A 20,738-nucleotide genomic window follows, 5' to 3' on the forward strand; every position below is an offset into this window, starting at 1 on the left:
TGTTGTGAACTCACTGTTCCAGATGAGAGAAGGAATTGTTTTGCTCTTTTATTTATTGATATAAAAAGACGTTTTTTTGTGTTTTTTTTTTTCATTTAAACTGAGGAATTCTAGGCTGTCTTGTTTTTCACACAGAACTTTCATGAATTTGTAGAAAGTCATATTCATGGAAATCTTTCATTGAGTGGTGCTATTCAAAACCTGCAAGGATACACTTTATGTAGAAAAAAACTATTTTTTTTAAAGATATTTGAATTCATTAGTGGTGCAACGGATCATCATTGATCCGTGATCCGATCGGATCCATATTATGGCGGCAAATCAATGCCAATAATAAACGAGCGCACAACTGATGCGGGCGCGCGCGGTAAATGACATACGCGAGAGGATAACAGATCTACACGCGAAGAAACGGGAACTCGCGAGCTCATTCAAACCCTGCGCGCGCGCATGACATCATCTCTGCACGCAATACAAGCCCTGGCGTGCGCGCATGATCATTCCCCACGCGCTCGCGCTTGATCTGCTCTCGCCTGCTGCTTTTGCTCGCTCGAACACTTTTATTTTTGGCAGTCGAGGGGCGGGACTTACTGTTTTAATAACCTCAAATGTCATTGGTTACTTTTCCCCTTTTCCAGAAGTCAGTTGCGATTGGACGCCTGTCCAATGACTCGTAATTCACTTGACTTGAGACATGAGACATCACTTCATTTGTTTTATTTATTGTGTGTAATGTGATTTAATGCATTGTTAATATAGAATAGATTCTTACCAGATACTTTATTAACAGAAAGTCTTATTGCATTGTGTCGTTAAAAGATATTTAGGCTACAGACTATGACGCATTTCCATGGTTATTAGCATTGCAAATTGACCAAATCTTTTATAAATTTTTAGGTAATATAAGTGGTTAATTATGTTTTCTATTAAATGCAAAAGGGGTTCTGGCTTCTCAAAGTTAAGATACAGTACACAGCATGAATTAGCTTACAAATGCCTTTTCAGAATTTGCTACAAAATATAGAGGAACAAAATTAAACCCAGCAAATTAGATATTAAAATATTATATAGTGATCTTAACCATCTAACTTTTTGTAAGCTAATAACCTAATAAGAGAAAGTATGAGGCAAGTACAGTACACCGTATAAATGATTACACCCCATCTGAACATAACATATCTTCAAAAAAAAAAAAAGCCCTAGATAAAGAAAAAAATCTGAATTTGTTTGGGTTTCAGAGGGGTGTAATCATTTATGCTGTGTACTGTATCTTAACTTGAGAAGCCAGAATCCCTTTTACATTTAATAGAAAATATAATAAACCACTCAAAATTGACATAATAGTAATACACAGGATGATAACAAAAGCTTACACAACAACTCTTGAATATTGATAAACAAGTAATGTATCTTTCACCCAAAGCCCTTGTTATATTTGCAACTATTTAATGGACACGTTTTACATTTCTGAGGTTCTCAGAACCAATATAATTTTGGTTGGGTAAACGTAAATAGTGGTGAATGAGAGTATAGTGGTAATGTAGTGGTGATATACAGCAAATACAGGTGAAACTCGAAAAGTTAGAACATGGTGCAAAAGTTCAAAAATAGAAACAAATTCAAAATTAGAATATTGTGAAAAGGTTTTCATAAACTGTAAGCCATAATCATCAAAATTATAACAAATAAAGGCTTGAAATATCTCACTTTGCATGTAACAAGTCTATATATTTTCACCTTGTAAGTTGAATTACTGAAATAAATAAACTTTTGCACATGAACTTATTCAAATTTTTCGAGTTTCACCTGTATGACTTTACATTCCCATTTTTCTCCAATTTATTTTAGATATTTTAATGCCAATATCACAAATCACAGTGTTATAAATATAAAATGTAAAAATGTATACAAATTTGGGTCAATTTGCAATGCTAATAACCATGGAAATGCGTCATAGTCTGTAGCCTAAATATCTCTTAACAACACAATGCAATAAGACTTTCTGTTAATAAAGTATCTGGTAAGAATCTATTCTATATTAACAATGCATTAAATCACATTACACACAATAAATAAAACAAATGAAGTGATGTCTCATGTCTCAAGTCAAGTGAATTACGAGTCATTGGACAGGCGTCCAATCGCAACTGACTTCTGGAAAAGGGGAAAAGTAACCAATGACATTTGAGGTTATTAAAACAGTAAGTCCCGCCCCTCGACTGCCAAAAATAAAAGTGTTCGAGCGAGCAAAAGCAGCAGGCGAGAGCAGATCAAGCGCGAGCGCGTGGGGAATGATCATGCGCGCACGCGAGGGCTTGTATTGCGTGCAGAGATGATGTCATGCGCGCGCGCAGGGTTTGAATGAGCTCGCGAGTTCCCGTTTCTTCGCGTGTAGATCTGTTATGGTGCGTTCACACCAAACGCGAATATGCGTCTGGCGCGAGTGATTTCAATGTTAAGTCAATGGTAAGACGCGTTTACGCGCGTCTGGAGGTCTTGCGGCGCGAATGAGGCGTTTAGCGCGGCGCGGTAGACGCGAATTCGCCTCATTCGCGCGAATTGAGCGTTTGGTTACGCGCGAAATTTATTAGTGCTATTTGTGCATTCACGCGTTTGACGCGAATTCGCGTCTGCCGCCCGAGTTGAAAAATCTGAACTTCTGCGTCAATTCGCGCCGCGTTAACCAATCAGAAGCCTGCTTGCTGCTGTCACGTGGTGAAGTGACAGTTTACAATGTTATTTTATGTTTGGCCTCAATAAATTATTTTGTAATATGACTAAAATGCACAACAAAGCAAATCTTTCACATAAAAACTCGATTTCAATATATGAGAGATACTCATTTTGTATTGAATGCTATTTATTCCATATCTATTCTAGATTATAATGAAACATTATTATTCTAATGTAAAGACAACAAACACAATTTAGTGTATAAAAACAAAAATCACAGGACAGGTTTCACCTTTGGAGGCTGACTCCATTTATTATCAAAACAAAAATAAATGACAGATTAGGTGGGTGCGGGCGAGGGTGAACCTCGCGCCGGGCTGTAGAGCGCGGGCTCGTCAGGCAGCGACCACTCGAGGCCGAGGCCTTACGGCCTACGCGGTCCTCGTCAGCGTCCTCACCGTTAGGTCCACCAAACCTAGCTCCTGGAGCAAATTGTGAAACTCCTGAAACCCTCCGGAGGGTCTGGTGGACCCGAGTACAGCGACGATGATCCCTACGCCGCTGTTCTGCTCTCCAGAGCAAATACAGAGCGGCGACTCTCTCGATAAATGACCGATCAATAACAGACATCTTGTAAAAAGATGGCCGCCAACGGGGTTCGAAACTTTTGAAACTTTCGCCTCTGACGCGCGTGACGCGCGTAAATTTCGCTTCAAACTTATTTCGCTCTTGACGCGCGAATGCACACAAAGTGGTCACGCGTATAACTAGACGCGGCAGGCGCGAATTTTGACGCAGATTCGCGTTTGGTGTGAACGCAGCATTATCCTCTCGCGTATGTCATTTACCGCGCGCGCCCGCATCAGTTGTGCGCTCGTTTATTATTGGCATTGATTTGCCGCCATACAATATCTTCGGTTCGGCGCACATGTGATCCGCGGATTGATTTATGAAAAAAAAAAAAAGTTGTGCGCATGTTCAGTCCACACACAGCGTGGTCATGGCGAGGAACGGAGGAGCTTGAACCGCGTTGAATGCGCGAAAGGATTCAAACTGTTCAAGCATCGAACTAGACGCGAATTTGACGCTCTATTCGCGTATGGTGTGAACGCAGCAAAATGAACAGGCTGCGATGTATGCTGGAATGTGTGTGTGAGGGAGAGAGGGAGGGAGGGAGGCACGGGCGCGATCGAACAATCACACACACACACGTGCTGTTTAAAAGCAAAAATTATCTCATCTTTTGGACATTCATCATATTGCATTGGTTTTCATTTCTTGTCCTCAAACAGAGTAATCTGTTTATTTTGAAGTTACACATTCTACATTGATTAAAAAAGAAAATCAAATGTGTTTTTAATGGTAGTATCATTTTATACAGAAATAAATGATTTATAATTCAGATGAGAATAACGTTAAAGTTAATTAAAAGGAAACAAATATATTGATCTGAAATATAGCAAATTAATTTTAAATTCATTCAGGTAGCCTACAATTACCAAACATATCTCAAGGTCTTTTGAATAAAGGGTGGCAGTCTTTCATTATCAACTGTTGTTGTGGATATACTGGAGAAGCATTTGTTCTCCATTTGAGTGAGATGTTTTTATGTGGCTAATTGAGCAAAGTGCTTCCATATATTTTATTATTAGTAGTATTAGTTCAAGAATAAAATAAAAATAAAAATATCGGATTGATATCGGTATCGGCAAATAGCCAAAGCTGCGGCATCGGTATCGTATCGGAAGTGAAAAAGTGGTATCGGAACACGCTTCATGGAATGAACCCGTCGCGCACCCACTGTTGATTTTATATATTTTAATTTAATATTTTAAAAGTGTTAATAAACAAAAAGACAAAACTTGTGTTTATTTGTCTTGTCTTTTTTTTTTTTTTTTTGCTGATCCGAAAAATGATCCGATCCGTGACTCTGATCCGAGAAACGATCCGAACCGTGAGTTTTTTGATCCGTTGCACCCCTAGAATTCATCCTTATTTTTATTTATTTTTTGTGAATTTTTTTAATATTTCTGTATTATTGCTATTTCTGTAAAGTTATATGACATAATAGGTATATGACATTTAAAGTTATTCACTGAGCTCTCCATACTTGATTCTACTCACACACACACACACACACACACACACACACACACACACACACACTCTTGTGGACCCCCACGCTGAGCCTTGACAAGTGTAGAATGAAAATGTAGGGCTTTTCATGCTATTTTCTGGGTTATCTCATTAGATTAGTCTCAAGGCTTAATTAGTCACTTTAAGAGAGCTTAATTCATCTTTTATTTCTGAGGAGTGGAGTTAATCAGCCAAGTTGGTCCTTTTAAAGTTTTTAATAGCAGCTTGTCAGGAAGCAAATGAGTCCGTCTGGACTGAAAGACATCCTGGTTTCATTACACGTGGAAGAAAAAAAAAAAACATCTCCATGCTTAGAATGCACATTCACCTTCAAACTTTATTTATTTTTTGTTCCCATTGTCCCCAGTGTCTGTCTCTCTCACCCCTTTCTTTCTCTGTAAACACAAAAGATGCTTGTGTGTGTGCTGTGTGCACACATGAATAAGTCTAGCAGAGTACAGAGGATTGTTCTCTGGTCCCTAGAATCATCTGTCAATCATTTTTCACATTCAGCTGTGAAAAAGAGTAAAAGAATCCCCGGCGGATGGTCCAAAAAGGGTTCACTGATCGGCAAGGGTGGTAGGAGCTGAATTTAAAGACCACTAAAGCAGTCTGCCACAAACAGACGACATTCAAAGCCATATTGAGTTTAATCATCCCACAGTGTTCCATTACCCAGAAAAACATGAGCAAAATACAGCCTCAAAAAGAGTTGTTATATCCAAGACTGGTGAAGGTGTCAAATTGACTAAATATTTTTGACACCTTCAGCAGTAAACCACTTTTGCTTTTCTGAGATAGTCAGAATTGCAATATAAACTAGATTAAACACAAAGGGAGATCTCTCAGTCAACAGTAATTAATGTCTGCACAGCGACTTTTAATTAAGCAGACACAAAATATTAAAACTATATTATGAGTTAAATAGCTGTTCTAGGGGCCTAAGATTTCAAAGGATGTTGTTTTATCATATCAAGGGACAATTTCCCTGTCAGAAAAGAAAATCCCAGAAGAGTTGTTATGAAATTATTCTGAATGAAACCCTCAGGCTGCTATTTACAGAGATTCACCAATGACATGGCTGAGAAATTACTTTTAAAATGCAAGTTGTAGCTGGCAGGAACAATATGGGTCCATATCACAGATCTTTATAAGACATTATGAATTGCAGAAATGTTATTTGCGGATCTCTACAACCAACACTTGTCTCCTCGCATCTAGCACATTACTATTATCATAAAAATATTAGTCTTTTGGAAATGCTGCAAAATTGAACACCTTACTAGGTGAAATGAGTTTTCTATCCTGGGCGCCCTCAAAGGAGGATGCAGTCAACACTGAGACACTTGTTCATTCAGCTATTCAGCCATAGCGGCGAAGCAGACATGTATGTCTGACTGAAGGTAGAAAACACAGATGAAGAGGAAGAAGGACTGAAGAAAGAGGAAATATGATCTGTCAGTCAGTTCAAGACAAAGGCAGGATTATCAGGTCAACGACATTGTATAGATGTCTATTGCACTATTTAATGATGCTATGTTAACTGCCGAGAGACTCAAAATGAGAAGAATCACTGTGGGTGGCACGAAGAAAGAGTGTGTAAATAATTCTGTAAAAGCCAATGAATTTGCTTTAATACGTTTCTGAACTGTTCCAGTCCCTGTGCTTTATTAAAGGGGATTTACTGTGTATTTTTAACATGTTTTTCTCAAACCCTCTTATAATGTTTATAATCAGTGGTGTAAAGCAATTGAGTAAATGTAATTAGTTACTGTACTTAAGTATCTTTTTGGCTACTTTGTGCTTTGGCTGAGTATCAAATATATTAGCAACTTGCACCAATTCTGAATTTTGTTTCAAAAACTCTCTTAGAATTAAACAGGCTATTTTTGCTAGCAGGCTTCTGTTTAAATAACCTCTGCTATGATTGGCTAAATGTTTTGAATGTGAATGAGTAACACATTTTTATGTTTCAAATTTGCTGTCAGGTCCAATATATTTGGCACTGCCCCATCATTCAATAACAGCCTCTTTGCAAAACCTACATTGTGAAAGCTTCTCAAAGCAATCCATGCTGAAATAGGCAGCACAAACTGTTAGGTCAGAGTGAAATTATCAGGGACGATGGTCAAAAATAAACTTGGGAGAATGTGTGGAACGACATACGCTATACAAAGATAGCAACATGTCTGGCAAACGTCCCCCACAACTAGCTACTAATTGGAAAATTATCTTTTTCTGGTGTTTTGGGGTACTAATATCTACTTCCTACTTCTTTCTTACTACCTCACCACGACTGAGCATGATCCTGCAGTACTGGAGGATGCAGTGTATGCGCCCCTGTATTCTGGTTTTAAATTCAGTTTTCTTGGAATGAAATACCTTTATTTTTCAAAGTGGAAGTACGATTATTATAATTTTTTTATGTGTGAGCCTTCCATTTCATTAGCCATGAGGCGGCGTGGTGCTTCTCGTCTGGTGCATGACTGGTTTAACAAAATGCAATAAACTGTAAAACTGTGTTTGTGCTGTTTTTATGATTACAATGATAAATAAAAATAGTATGATAACAAATACCATTTTGCCAAAATGTTAATACATTTAAAAATGTAAATTTCGTGCGTCTAGTCTTTGCACCAGAGGTGTCACAAAAAACAGGACTGTGGTCCTGAAACTGCAGCCTCTGGTGTCTCCACAATCCACAAATTCAAATGTCTCCACAATCTGCTTTTGAAGAAATTGCAGTGCTACTGCAACTGATAGTGTCAGTTCTGGTGCCTTCGTCCCAACATACAGTACAATCCGACGTGCATTCACATCACATCATAATAATAACGCGGTCGCTATTTACATCTCATATTTTCTGTTAACTTATGCATTACCAAGGCAACAACTGACACTTTTGCATTCCATTCTATTTGTATTCCATTTGATAAGCCACTTCAAATCCCAAATCGAAAGTTATTTCAAACACTCGACTGACGTGAGTTTGGAGTAAAAACATGTAATGTTTGGCGCATTTTTCTTTTCAAATGCTCATCATAAGTAAACACTGGTCTAAACGTTCTAATATTCACCATGTTACAGTGTAAATACTCATACTACTTTTATATCATATTTTGTTAAATATTATAGAGCATAAAAACATCCTTGTGTCGTACTGTCACGATCTCAGCCTGTGTTTCTGGTGTCTGTAGTTTTGGACTCTTATTTTGAAGTTAAGTTCTGTGTTGTCTCCATTGTTGCTTTGTTCACTTCATGTCTCCCTGTTACTTTGCTCCCCTTGTTTGTGCCATGGCTGCTTATTTGACCACACCCTCCTCCTTGTTACTTACAGTGATTAATTAGGCCTTTTGTTCTCCTCTGTATAAATACCCTTATACTTCTCTGGTTGGTTTGTCAGTCATTGTTTTGCTGTACCTGTTCCTGTCTCGTGTTTCCTGGACTGTCCTTCATTTAAAAGTAGACAGTTCAAGCTTTCTAAAGACATGTCTCATGTCTGCGTGGCAAGTATTCACTGAGTTTTGTTTCATCTTTTGTGACGTGTTTCAGAAAGAAGTTCACAGAGACTGAGACTGCAGAAAGCACACCCTGTTTGTTTTCTTTATTTTACAAAAGCACAACGTTTTCTTTCTTTCTTTCTTTCTTTCTTTCTTTCTTTCTTTCTTTCTTTCTTTCTTTCTTTCTTTCTTTCTTTCTTTCTCTTAAAAATTATGGAGTATGTTGATTCAGTTGGAAAAAATCCACCAAAACGTACTGGAGCATTCGCTGACCCCAGAGGGTTAAATTATTTTATTTAAAAAAGAAAATGCTGTTTTTCATGATACTCTATGGTCTCTTTAAAAAGAGTGTGTACATATGTTTAGTATGTCAGACTTTTGCTTAGAGTTTAGTATTTTTCATTTTATGTGTAAGTGCAATGTGTGTGTGGTGAGTCTGTGCTCTGTGGTAATATCGCTGATTAATTCAGGCAGATCAAAAGAAGGAATAACTGAGCGAGGCAGGTCATCAGACAACTTTGTGTGGTATTTTTGATCTTTTGTGATTGTCTAATGAGATTTGCTATAGGTGCTTCCCTGCATGTAATGGCTGCTGCTTTTATGAAGAAAAGAAATGGACACACTTTATTTCATTGAAAAGAGGAAATAATTACTACCACTTGAAGTTCTCTGTAATACTTAGAACATTAGGGGTGGAAGATCTAACTTCATCCACTTCATTTGTACTCTCATTTTTGAACAATCAAAGGGGGCTTGAAGCTCTGGCCCTGATGAAGCTCTGGCCCTGATAATGCTGACCCAGCACAACAAACAGACAACTGCAGGCTGGAGAGAGTTCTGCTGTCACAACACATCAGCTTGAGATCTGACATGTAATCTCTCTAAATGCTAAATGGCAGCAGAAAGCCATCAATAATTAGTGGTGAGCTTTTGATAAACAACTAATAAAGAATGAGGCTTAATCTTCAAAGCTCTGCTCTCAAGGTTTTTTTTTTTTTTACATGCTTTACCAAGTCCATTTCGTAAAGGTGCAGGCAGCTGTTCACTTTTTATCCCTCAAGGAATCATCTTGACATATTGGAAGTCAGTAGGTGTGATCTGCATCTGTGAATACAGACTCTTAAGTGGTGTCTTTTGAATCGTGATGTTTTTTTTCCCTTCTCACCGTTTGTCCATAGGGGAGTCGCCCAGGCCATTTAAAATGATACGTTGTTGCTTTTCAATGAAACACAGTGGGGACAGTCTGCAACAGATTGTGTTAAGCCTCAGAAAACCTGTCACAGGCATGATGCTTTGGTGTTACTAAGGTATTCTAAGCATTGTTTGAAATTACATCTGTATGTCTATCTATCTGTCTGTCTGTCTGTCTATCATTTTCTGGTATATTAAATATTGTGACAGTTAGTGGTCGACCGATATATCGCCAAGGCCGATATATCGGCCGATATTTGGCATTTTTGAAATATCGGCATCGGCCGCTAAGTTTTTCTGATTGGTGGATGTGTTGGAAGTATCGATGTGTTTATTTTGACGGCGCTCCGGACTTTTATTTTGACGGGCGGCGCTGAGAACACCAGCGCCAGAAGAGAACGGCAACGGCAGCTCCTCAGATCACACAGCGCTCACTCACATTCTCCGTCTTCATTAATTTACGATCTCTGTCAGTCATATCTAATACTTTGTTAGACAGAACTGGTAAACAAAGAAAGTAAATGGTATGCGAAGTAAGTAAAGTAAAGCGTTTGCTTTTATATTATTTGTAACAGAAAAGGCAAACAATCAGGCTAAAATACTTTCTCATTTGCTGTCAACATTCAGCAAATGCGCATCTACGTCATTTAAACAAATCTCTGAATATCTAATAAACATTTAATTTCACAAACCTTGCAGATTTAATCGAATCCAGCTGTGTGTTTATATCTTGTGTGTGCATTACTGTCTGCAAGTGACGGTCAGTCCGTGCGAAGTGAGTGAATGTGAACAGAAGATCAGCTTCACAGGAGACCCGATCGAAAAACTTTAAATCCTTAATTTTAAAATATGCTGATATATAACCAGTTTCCCACTGTGTCATATTCATATCTGTGATATATCCAGTTGCCAACTGTGTCATATTCATATCGTTTTCACTGTGCTGTATGTAAAATTAGCGTTACCATGTCTTTATTTGAAAAAATATGATTACCAGCACGAAATTACCAGATAACTGAGTGCCCTGTGACAGTGTTTACCTTCTTTTTATTCACATATTCATATATTTCTAAACAATTACTTTGTGAAAAATACTGTAATAGGATTGCAGATTCAAGAAGTTGCCATCTAAAATATAAAAGCATGTTTATTTTAAAGATTTGTTTTCTAATTTATTAAAAATGGATTAAAATAAATATATATAAAAATATCGGCTTTATATCGGCCATCGGCCATCCTGCTCTCTAAGATATCGGCATCGGCATCGGCCATCAAAAAAACAATATCGGTCGACCACTAGTGACAGTCATTTTCCTTGTGTTGGTGGTAGTCAAACTCTAGCTCTGACCGCATCGTGGGGGAAATGCAAAAAACACTTTTGTGCTACTGTACTGAGGAAATGGAGACTTACAACACGTGTCTGAATGCAAAGCTGAAGAGACAGAGGTGAACGAACAGCGCTGAAACGAAAAGCTCAGAAATTGATGAAGTAGACGCGTTCTCTCCAGCCGCAACTCTGAATTAATGCATATACCTAACTTATTGTGACGTTGGTTCAACTTACTTTTTAAACTGGAAGAACGGAATAGCGCAGAAAAATGAAAAAATAACCACTTTTTCCATAAAAATAACAATAAAAGTGCTATTGTTATTTTCATTGATCACCTGTTCATATCTGTTAACATCTCAAAAAATGTGTTTTAGGGTTTCATGACCCTTTAAAAGCTTATTTATGTTGTGAATAATGTATATTTTAAATCTAGGCAGCATGTTTATGTGTCCATGCATTTGGCAGGTAGGAATTGAACTGGCGTCACTTTTTGTCTGCTATCTCGTCCCGCTGACCTCTAGATCAAAAATGCGACTGTAATTCTTGGTGGGATTTATCCTGGGCTCTATTACACACAGTAATCGGTGTTTCCTGTATTCAAGCAGCGTAGCGGTGAAGCCCAAGTGCGTTTGTGGCTATTCTGCAGGACGAGCTCAAAGGTGTTTGCAAGAGCACAGAGGCAGATTGAAAAGGAGTCGGAGCTTCAATCAAACCGAAGGCCTTGGAGAAATCTATCACTCCACCAAGGTCTCATTTATGCACAAGTGATGGATTTAACTGCAGTCTGGGGAGAGAGAGAGATGGAGAGAAACAAAAAGAGAAAAGAGAAGAAATCACATGCTCAAACCCTCATGTTTATTTGTAACACCTGCAAGCCGTGCTCGTAAAATCAAATTTGCTCCTTTGTAATTTAGTGGCTAATGTCGTGTCATATGAACAAGTTTGATTTAAATCATTTCATGTTAGCAGCAGTAAAAGAGATATGCAAATGGACTGACCTGAGCCTGTCATACGGTTTGGCAAAACGGCATCTGACAGATTAGACATTAACATTTGAAATGATTGAGGAGAAATCGCTCTTCACACTGGTCTCCTTTAGCTGAGACAATTACACAGTAGATTTCACAACGTGAGCACTGATCTCAGTGTGGCTGCTGCATAGTAATTTCATTTCCAATGAAACGATATTGATCTATTTGTCATTTCTGAAGAGCTCAAAACAGCCACAATCAAATACGTGAAAAGCATGGCAAGAGAGTGATGGAACAGACAAAACGCTTGCTGAGTTGCGACGCATATTGGTGTGTGGGCATGTGTGAGTGTGATTGTATGTACGCATATTTGCACATATGTGTTTTGTTAAAGGACCATAGAGTGGGAAAAGAGAGAGAAATGGAGACAGAGAGAGCAAACTTTGATCCAGATTGCATGTCACAAACATCTGTCACACAAAAGGATTTGTTTGATTGGTTGGTCCTATATATCTCAGTCTGTTGTCAGCCACAGTAAATTTATACTCAGTCACATTGGTGATCTGGTAATCTGAAGCCTTGCCTGCCAGTGGGACAGTCGTATCTCATTCACTTCTGCCCTCGACAAGAAATTCCCAGCCGAATAATAATTTTTCATGTGGCTTGATCAGAATAGGTCCTAAACTACTAATATTTGTCTTTACGGTTAATGCTTTTGAGGCCATTTCACATGACTCGTGACAGGGATGCACCTCTCATTTTCATACATTCAAGCTTCATTCACTACTTTGACCTCCTTATGAACAATACTGCAGACAGCGTCACTTAAGGATGTTTTGTGAGGTTTCAAAGGCCTGTAAATCTTTTAAAACTTTATCAAAGCAACATTCAATGTTTGTCTTGACAAACTTAGCTTTTATTGTTAAAAATTAGTTATATTTCTTTACATTTTGTTTTGCTTTAATTCTACTTACTAATTTTCAATTTCAAATCACAGTTCAGGAAATTAACAAAGGCATTCTCAATTAAATTCTGAGTGGTGCGCAACTCTCAGTGGTCAGTCGGCAAACAAGGTCATAGTTAATACTGTCTGATCTCTGAGAGTCATGCTACAATGCCCTGCATGCTAGGCAGTGGTAATGCTGTTGCTTGACGCTCCATAGAGTTCAGTGCACATGAGTCATGTGAAAGAGCCTTCAGTCTAGATCCTGCAATTTGTGAGATTATCAGCAGGAAAATAATGGGAGTCATTACTGAGTGTAAGCATACACTGTTAATTGTGGCTGTGAAGAGGCAGGCTTTTGACATGGCTTTCATTTGCACTCTTTTGTTCGAGACAAATTATTGCATTGATAATACATCTTCATTCCACAGAGATGTGTGATCAGCCGTGAGAAAAACACTCAGCCAGGCACTGAACAGACAAACGGCGTTTGTAGGATGGGTAGGTTTTTTAAGGCTGTGTTTAGTAAGCAAGTGAGAGGTGATTCATGATGATTGTGTGCGTGTTTGTTGGTGTGAAATTACCCAGAACACATTTAATGGGGACAACAGGCTCGCTCGGATTAGAACCAGGCAGCTGAGTGCATGTGCAGTACATCTCTCTTTCTATTTTTCTTTCTCTCGCCTTGCTTTCTCTCTATCTCTGGACCTCTTTCTTGTTCATCAAGCTCTTTGTGGATGGGATTAACCTTACACGGTTTGGAGCCTTACACTGTCATTAACACCAATTCACAGAAAGCTGTCTTATTTTCCAACTGAGCCCAGCCCTCAAAATCCCCAGCCCCCGTTCCAAGTATCCTGGGTGTCCTGATCAGTTTAGGATTAATATAAACATCTTTAGTAATTAATGATTTTTGTCAAATGTGACAGCTATATCAGTTTTTCTAATGTGAGTCAAACCTTAACATGCTCTCAGTGGTATGAAAGAACTTTTTATGTTTGCTTTTCAGTGGTTCCTTTTAAAGATGTCTCTTGATGAATGTGAGTGAAGACACATTCATCTGTTTAATCTGAAGACACAGTCACATTTACTGTTTAATGTTATTTTTTAGTATTATTTTTCTTTATTAATTTTCATAATAATTTCATAATTTTATGAGTCAGAGTATGTTTGTACATGTGTGCTGAGCAGAGATATGGGATGAGTTATATTTTGCATATTAGTATGTATGCAATGTAACATGTTCATTGAGCAGAGATGTTCCAATGATAATGATACATCAAATGTGTACAGTTGGCATGTTCTTTACAAGGAAAGGAATGTTTATATTTATTTATTTATTTATTTATTTATTTATTCACACATTTATTTAATAAATTTTTTCGCCACACATTTAAACTTTATGGCACAATGCTGGATTACTAAGGTGATAAGAGTGTTTTTAATCCATTGCTATTCAGCTGTTAGAGAGTCAAAAGAGCCCATCCTAAAGTCTTTCTAGATATGACATCGATGAAAGTCTATGCAATTTGTTTGCCTGTTTTATTGTTCGCCAAGAGTAATTGCATACCTCCCCTCAACAAGCTGTGCAATATGTGGTATCATTCATGTTCAAAAACCGAACATAATTTGCAGGAAAATTATACACTAAAGCTTAATTCTTAGGGGTAGGGGTTTGTTAAAATCCCTTAATCTTACATTCCAAGTATAAGCAATAGTAGTTGTGATGCTTGCTAGTTAAATATAGAGTGCTATAGACACCAATCACAATTCTTCATAAGAGGGCTAGTGTCTAAAGCACATGCTGAGATAGAACAGCATGAACAGCTCTGCCTCTTGACTGGATTGTCTAGTGAGAGACATGTGGACTCCAATGATGGGTCTGATCATTCTCCAAGCTTATATGCACAGCTGTAGAGGACTGGCTGGAGAGCATATTAATGCCACTTTGTCAAAATTAAGAGGTTCAATGGTTGTCAGGGCTTTGTTGTCTCATTGCCTTGGAGGACAAGGCAAGAGGAAAAGCCTATTAGCAGAAGCGCTCCTTTTTTCCCCAGTGTACTTTTCTGCCTCTGTGTCACTCATTTTCTTCTCCGCAGTCCCTTTCTCCACCTATCCTTTATCACTGTGCTCTTCCCTAGTGTCCAGGCCTGTGGATTCCCGCAGAGAGACAGACATCTCCCACTTAATCAGCTGCTGTGTTTCTTGTTCAGATAAATTGGAGCTTGTTCCTCTTGAGAGGTATTTCCTGGAGGACGCCACAGCCACCCTACAGTATCACAGCCCCACGAGCCCCTGCTTAGCGCACACCAGCATGTGGCGCAGCAGAACATACCAGTATGCTGATTAGTGTGAATGTTTGAGAGGGGGGTGGCATTGGGTGAAGGAGGGCAGTTGACATGAGGGCACCAACAGTCTTCACACAAGCCAGCAGCACACTTATTTCAATGCCTCTTTCTGAATTGTAGATCCTTGGTATATTTTTCACCTGCCAGTGGTGGCTGTGACAAAAGTGCACCTCTGGGTGTCCTTACCTCAAGGTGCAGAACAAGGTAGCCTGTATGCAAAAGAATGACTTGAGGAGAGTGTATTATTCACATTTTGTCAGTCTGACCTTCATATTTTTCACTTTTTTAATGAGCATTTTAACATGAATCCATGTCCATTTTTAGCTCTTTAGAGACTAAATTCTCTTGTTCTTTATTATCATGGATCGGTGGAACTTAAAACAGGCTTTTAAATTATGTGCTAAACAAGACTGGTTTTACTGGTTGTGCATGAGGGAACTTGACTTTAAATTGCTCTATAAAAGATATATGAGTCTTTAGGCGTTTAATGGCTGGTCCTTATATAGATTCAGCCAACAGCTGGAGAATAGATTGGACCACTGCATCCTATCCATAATAACGCTGATGTACCACCACCAAGGCCAGTGCCTTTGAAATATGAGTACTCTTCATCTCATTTGCCTAGACCAACCTATACCCCATTTCTGCAAACATGTGATACATTTAATAACACTTTTGTTTGCATTCTTATTTAACTGTTGTCTTCTTTATTTTCTTTATCTTGTAGGAAAACCCCTATATGTGCAACAACGAGTGTGACGCAGCCACAGATGAGCTGGCCCACCCTGCTGAGCTCATGTTTGACTTTGAGGGCCGTAACCCCACCACCTTCTGGCAGTCCACCTCCTGGAAGAAATACCCTAAACCTCTGGCAGTCAACATAACCCTGTCGTGGAACAAGACTATTGAGCTGACTGATGACATTGTCATCACTTTTGAGTCAGGTCGGCCTGAGCAGATGGTTTTGGAGAAGTCTCTGGACTATGGACGGAGCTGGCAGCCCTACCAGTTCTACGCTACTGACTGCCTTGATGCTTTCACTATGGAGGCCAAGACGGTGAGAGACATTACTCAGCACACATTGCTGGACATTATCTGTACCGAGGAATATTCAAGAGGTTACGTGTGGAAAAATGACAAGACTGTACGCTTCGAAATCAAAGACCGCTTCGCACTGTTCGCCGGGCCTAAGCTGCACAATATGGCCTCGCTGTATGGACAACTCGACACCACCAAGAACCTGAGAGACTTTTTCACCATTACTGACCTGCGCGTACGTCTGCTCAGGCCTGCCACGGGTGCCACCATGGTGGATGAGAACAACCTTTCAAGATACTTCTACGCCATCTCTGACATTAAAGTACATGGCAGGTAAGACATTTGGCTTACTTGTTGTTGCAGTCGAATTTTGGTTGTAGATTGTTGCCATTGGCTCTTTTATTTTTTATTTTATTTTTTATGTAGTTCTGTGTATTGGAAGGCAGGGTAGGTGTACTTTGCTTTATATTTTAGGGGTTATGTGTTATGGTGCGTTCAAGTCATCTTGTATAGATCGTATTTACGAGTTGAACGCACTTGAACGCCACCACAATGTCGTAAATACCAGTGGGGAGCTCGGGATTTTCTCTTAAGCCCCGATCTTTACGAGTTGTGGGCGTGTCACTAAGAAACATGGTGAAATACCACAATACTTAAAGGTATTTAGTGTATATTGTCAGGCTTTTCTATTTACAGCGCAGTAAGCTAATTCCCGGCACAGAATATTATGGCATTATAATATAACAATGCAACATGTAACGATAAAGTCGGCAGTGGCTTCATAAATTAATTAAAAACATTAAAAAACAAAGCACACCTGATGCACATATCTTTGTTCTTCATTTTCTAGAACAAGAGTTTAAGAACCTTACTGTAATTAATTAAGTAAGATATTGTGTAATTAATTATGAGAAAGTACTCCGCCATCTTACTCCGACGAAAGTGACTTGAGCGCACATGCCATCGTAAACACGGCTTCCCACCTCGCACGTATGAACTTCCCAGGAGGACTTGAACGCACCATAATGCATAGGCTTGATTTATTTAAACTGCTTGACAGAACTACAGTGTATAACACCTTTTCTGTCTTACAATTAGTTTTAACAATGCATTAAAAAAGATAACATTCTGGGTGAAAAATTTAGTTTAAAGGTACAATATGTAAGATTTTTGTAATAAAATATCCAAAAATCACTTGCACAGTGTGATATATTTCCTACCAGGGATGGAAATTAGCACCCAAATGCGGGTGATTTTGTGTTGTGGCGGGTAAATTCGCTTCACCTACCGGCCACCGTGGCGGGTAAATAAAAATATACAGTTTCACACAGACGGCGGACACTTTTAGAGGACATAAGTGTACGCTGAAATAAAGTCTTTCACCTCAGAAAAACGGACTTTCTTGTCCTGTCACGTCAGCCGTTATCCTGTTCTCATAGCGAACACTCTTCAAATGCACGCGCAAATGTGGCGGCGCGCGCTGTGTATCGCCTCACTGTATATAAAGTGCAAAATAAACTACGAGCATTCAACGCCGTTACGTTGTAAATTACACAAAATAAAAGTAATGCAGGGATGATTTTCATACTATTCACCAGGAGCAGTTTCCATGGTTCATTAACAGTTATTGTTAATATTGTGTATTCACCATGGTAACTGTCGTTTCCATATTAACCCCAAAATGCCACTTTATTTTTCTTTGTGTTATTTTTTTATATTTTTAAATGACTCTAGTGGCTCATACCAACATTGTATTAACAAAAACTAGTTTGGAACTTCTATTTAATAGCTTTAGCATAGGCCTAATGTTTATTTATTAGTACTAGTCTTTACTATTAGTCATATTCTTACAATTTATGTTAAGTAAAGGGGGACAGTACTTGTGTGTGTGGAAATAGCCGGTTTCAATAAAACTACTTGTGACATGTCATATTTAGCTTTGACTTTGACTGAACATTTGCTCTCACTTTGCGGAAAAAATATCGGGATATATATCGTATATCGATATTCAGCCTAAATAATCGGGATATGACTTTTGGTCCATATCGCCCAGCCCTAGTTTCATTGTTGGGACTAAAAACCTAAAACTGGAAGCCATAAAAGACCACGAATCATTCAAATGCCACATCCAGGTAAAAAAGAGAAATATATATAAGAGAGAAAGAGAAAATGTCAGTATTTCATTGAGACTTGAGATTAAATAAACTGCTTAAGTATTGTAGATCTTGTAGTATTAATTTTCACATGCAGTTACACATTGTCGGTTAAAAACAAGAAAGTGGCTGGTAAAAACATTGAGTGGCTGGTAGATTTTGAAATCCACCAGCCACAGTGGCCGGTGGACCAAAAAGTTAATTTCCATCCCTGTTTCCTACAGTTGTGTACTTACAATATACCAAAAGTTCCCAAAGGTTTTTAATTTCAGAGAAATTCCAATTTTAAATAATGGCTCGTCCCTGGTCATTGTCGCCTGTCAATGACGTAATATCCTCGTTATCCCTGGTTTCCGCTCGAACTGCCATAGTAACCATGGTGACAGACGTGGACAACTGTGTTACGTCTAGCGGCACGCTTACGCTGTTGTTGTTTCGTTCAAACATTATGGACCATGGCAAGCAGACTTTAGGACAAAAGGAGAACTAAAACTAGGATTAAAGGGATAGTTCACTTTGAAATTAAATTTTGGTATGTTTTAGCTTACCTCAAGGGCATCCAAGATGTAGGTGTCTTTTTTTCTGCAGTAGTTTCAATTTTGATATTTTTAGGTCAAACCGTTCTTGTCTGTCAGTCATATAATGCAGGTCTATGGTCTCTATCTCAAAGAGCATGCACAGAGTCCAAATTAAAACAATTCCCCATCGTCCAAATTAAACAATTCCCCATCGTAAGTACACATTGATGGCCTAAGACACGAAACGAGCGGTTTGTGTGAGAAAACGAACAGTATTTATATCGTTTTTACCTCTTGAACACAGCCACGTCCAAGTGATCTGAGGGCGCGCTGTGTGACGTGTGCGCAGACTGGTGCATAGATATATACACTAGATGTCGCCTTGGCTACTGCAGTTCATTAGAAAGAAACCGTAGCCAAGGCGACATCTAGTGTATATATCTATGCACCAGTCTACGCACACGTCACACAGCAGGATGCGCGCGCGCCCTCAGATCACTTGGATGTGGCTGTGTTCAAGAGGTAAAAACGATATAAATACTGTTCGTTTTCTCACACAAACCGCTTGTTTCGTGTCTTAGGCCATCAATGTGTACTTACGATGGGGAATTGTTTAATTTGGACGATGGGGAATTGTTTTAATTTGGACTCTGTGCATGCTCTTTGAGACAGGGACCACAGACCTGCATTATATGACTGACAGACAAGAACAGTTTGACCTAAAAATATCAAAACTGAAACTACTGCGGAAAAAAAGACACCTACATCTTGGATGCCCTTGAGGTAAGCTAAAACATACCAAAATTTTATTTCAAAGTGAACTATCCCTTTAATATCGGCATGGCGTTTTCTAGATGCCAAGAGCTCCACGTCCGTGACTAACTTCGACTTGACACCGCTGAGCAAATGTACACAGGTGACAGGTGAGCAAATGTACATAAAACGAATCAATGTTATATAGCTCAACATGATGAAATGTTAGAATATCAACAGTATGTTATTCTAACGTTGATCTAGCTTACTGCTAGTCTCATACAGCCAACAAACTAACACATAGAATAACATTATAACTTTCAACACACTCAAATACAGTTTAGTGTGATAGTGTAGACCCAAGTGAAACAGTGCTGCGTTACCTCACAAGTTTAATTCGTCAAATAAACTGACATGTGTGAGTAGTAATTCTGCACTTGCGTGTAGTTCGGTAGAATGAAATGTCCTTATTCCTTTATATCCGCGGGACTCGCGTGTGGCGCTGATGTCTCTCATTAGCAATTGCGCCCTGCTTCATACCACAGTCATGTTAAAAACATCAATGTATTCACTCATCCATAAACATGATTAGATCCATCAGCATAACAACAAGTTCCATAATTCTGCTAATGCGACATCAACCTACGGCTTTGTTATTGTAAGAGGTTAGCGACCCCTAGCGGCGAAAACATTTACATATTGTAGCTTTAAGTGCAAATATGTACCTTGGAAATCAAGCATTGTTAACTATCATCCTCATTAACTCTTTCATTTCCACGAGAACCTTGTTGAATTCAGAAAGCTTCCTTGGAGTGTTTTTCATGTTTTGCTAAACTCTTGAATGGTCAGAATTTTTGCAGCATTCTGAAATATACTTTCTTTCTTGACACTCTGTGATCAATCTCAAGACTGTGAAATTCACTGTTCTGGCACCCAGGCTATAAACAGGAGTTCATTCTCTAATTATACACATATCAGGGGCCACACCTGCCTCCATCTCATCTCACCTTTAAATGTTCTTTTTTTTTTTTTTGGTCTTAAAAAGGAGACTAATTATTTCAGCATCTATCCCTGCTTGTCCATTTCTTTAGTTTGCTATTTTCTAAACATGCTAATTCTTTAAGGGGTAACATACATTTTTATGTATCTAATGTTGGTGTACCTTTCTGTTTTGTAAAGGATGC

General features: G+C 38.7%; 1 protein-coding gene across 12 annotated transcripts in view; it reads left to right on the plus strand.

The window, feature by feature from the left end:
* The window catches only part of ntng1a (netrin g1a), a 98,650-nt gene that overhangs the window by 36,403 nt on the left and 41,509 nt on the right, over positions 1 to 20,738 (plus strand). For all 12 annotated transcript variants that reach the window (XR_014209991.1, XM_082184462.1, XM_082184468.1 and 9 more), the window contains exon 3: positions 15,820 to 16,463. Coding sequence is in view for 11 of the 12 variants with exons in the window: in XM_082184462.1 (XP_082040588.1) it covers positions 15,820 to 16,463 (644 nt within the window). In the remaining variant the exon portion in view is untranslated. The remainder of the gene's footprint in view (positions 1 to 15,819; positions 16,464 to 20,738) is intronic.

This window comes from Leuciscus leuciscus (genome assembly GCF_965113295.1).
Source record: "Leuciscus leuciscus genome assembly, chromosome: 11".
Taxonomy (NCBI): Eukaryota; Metazoa; Chordata; class Actinopteri; order Cypriniformes; family Leuciscidae; genus Leuciscus; species Leuciscus leuciscus.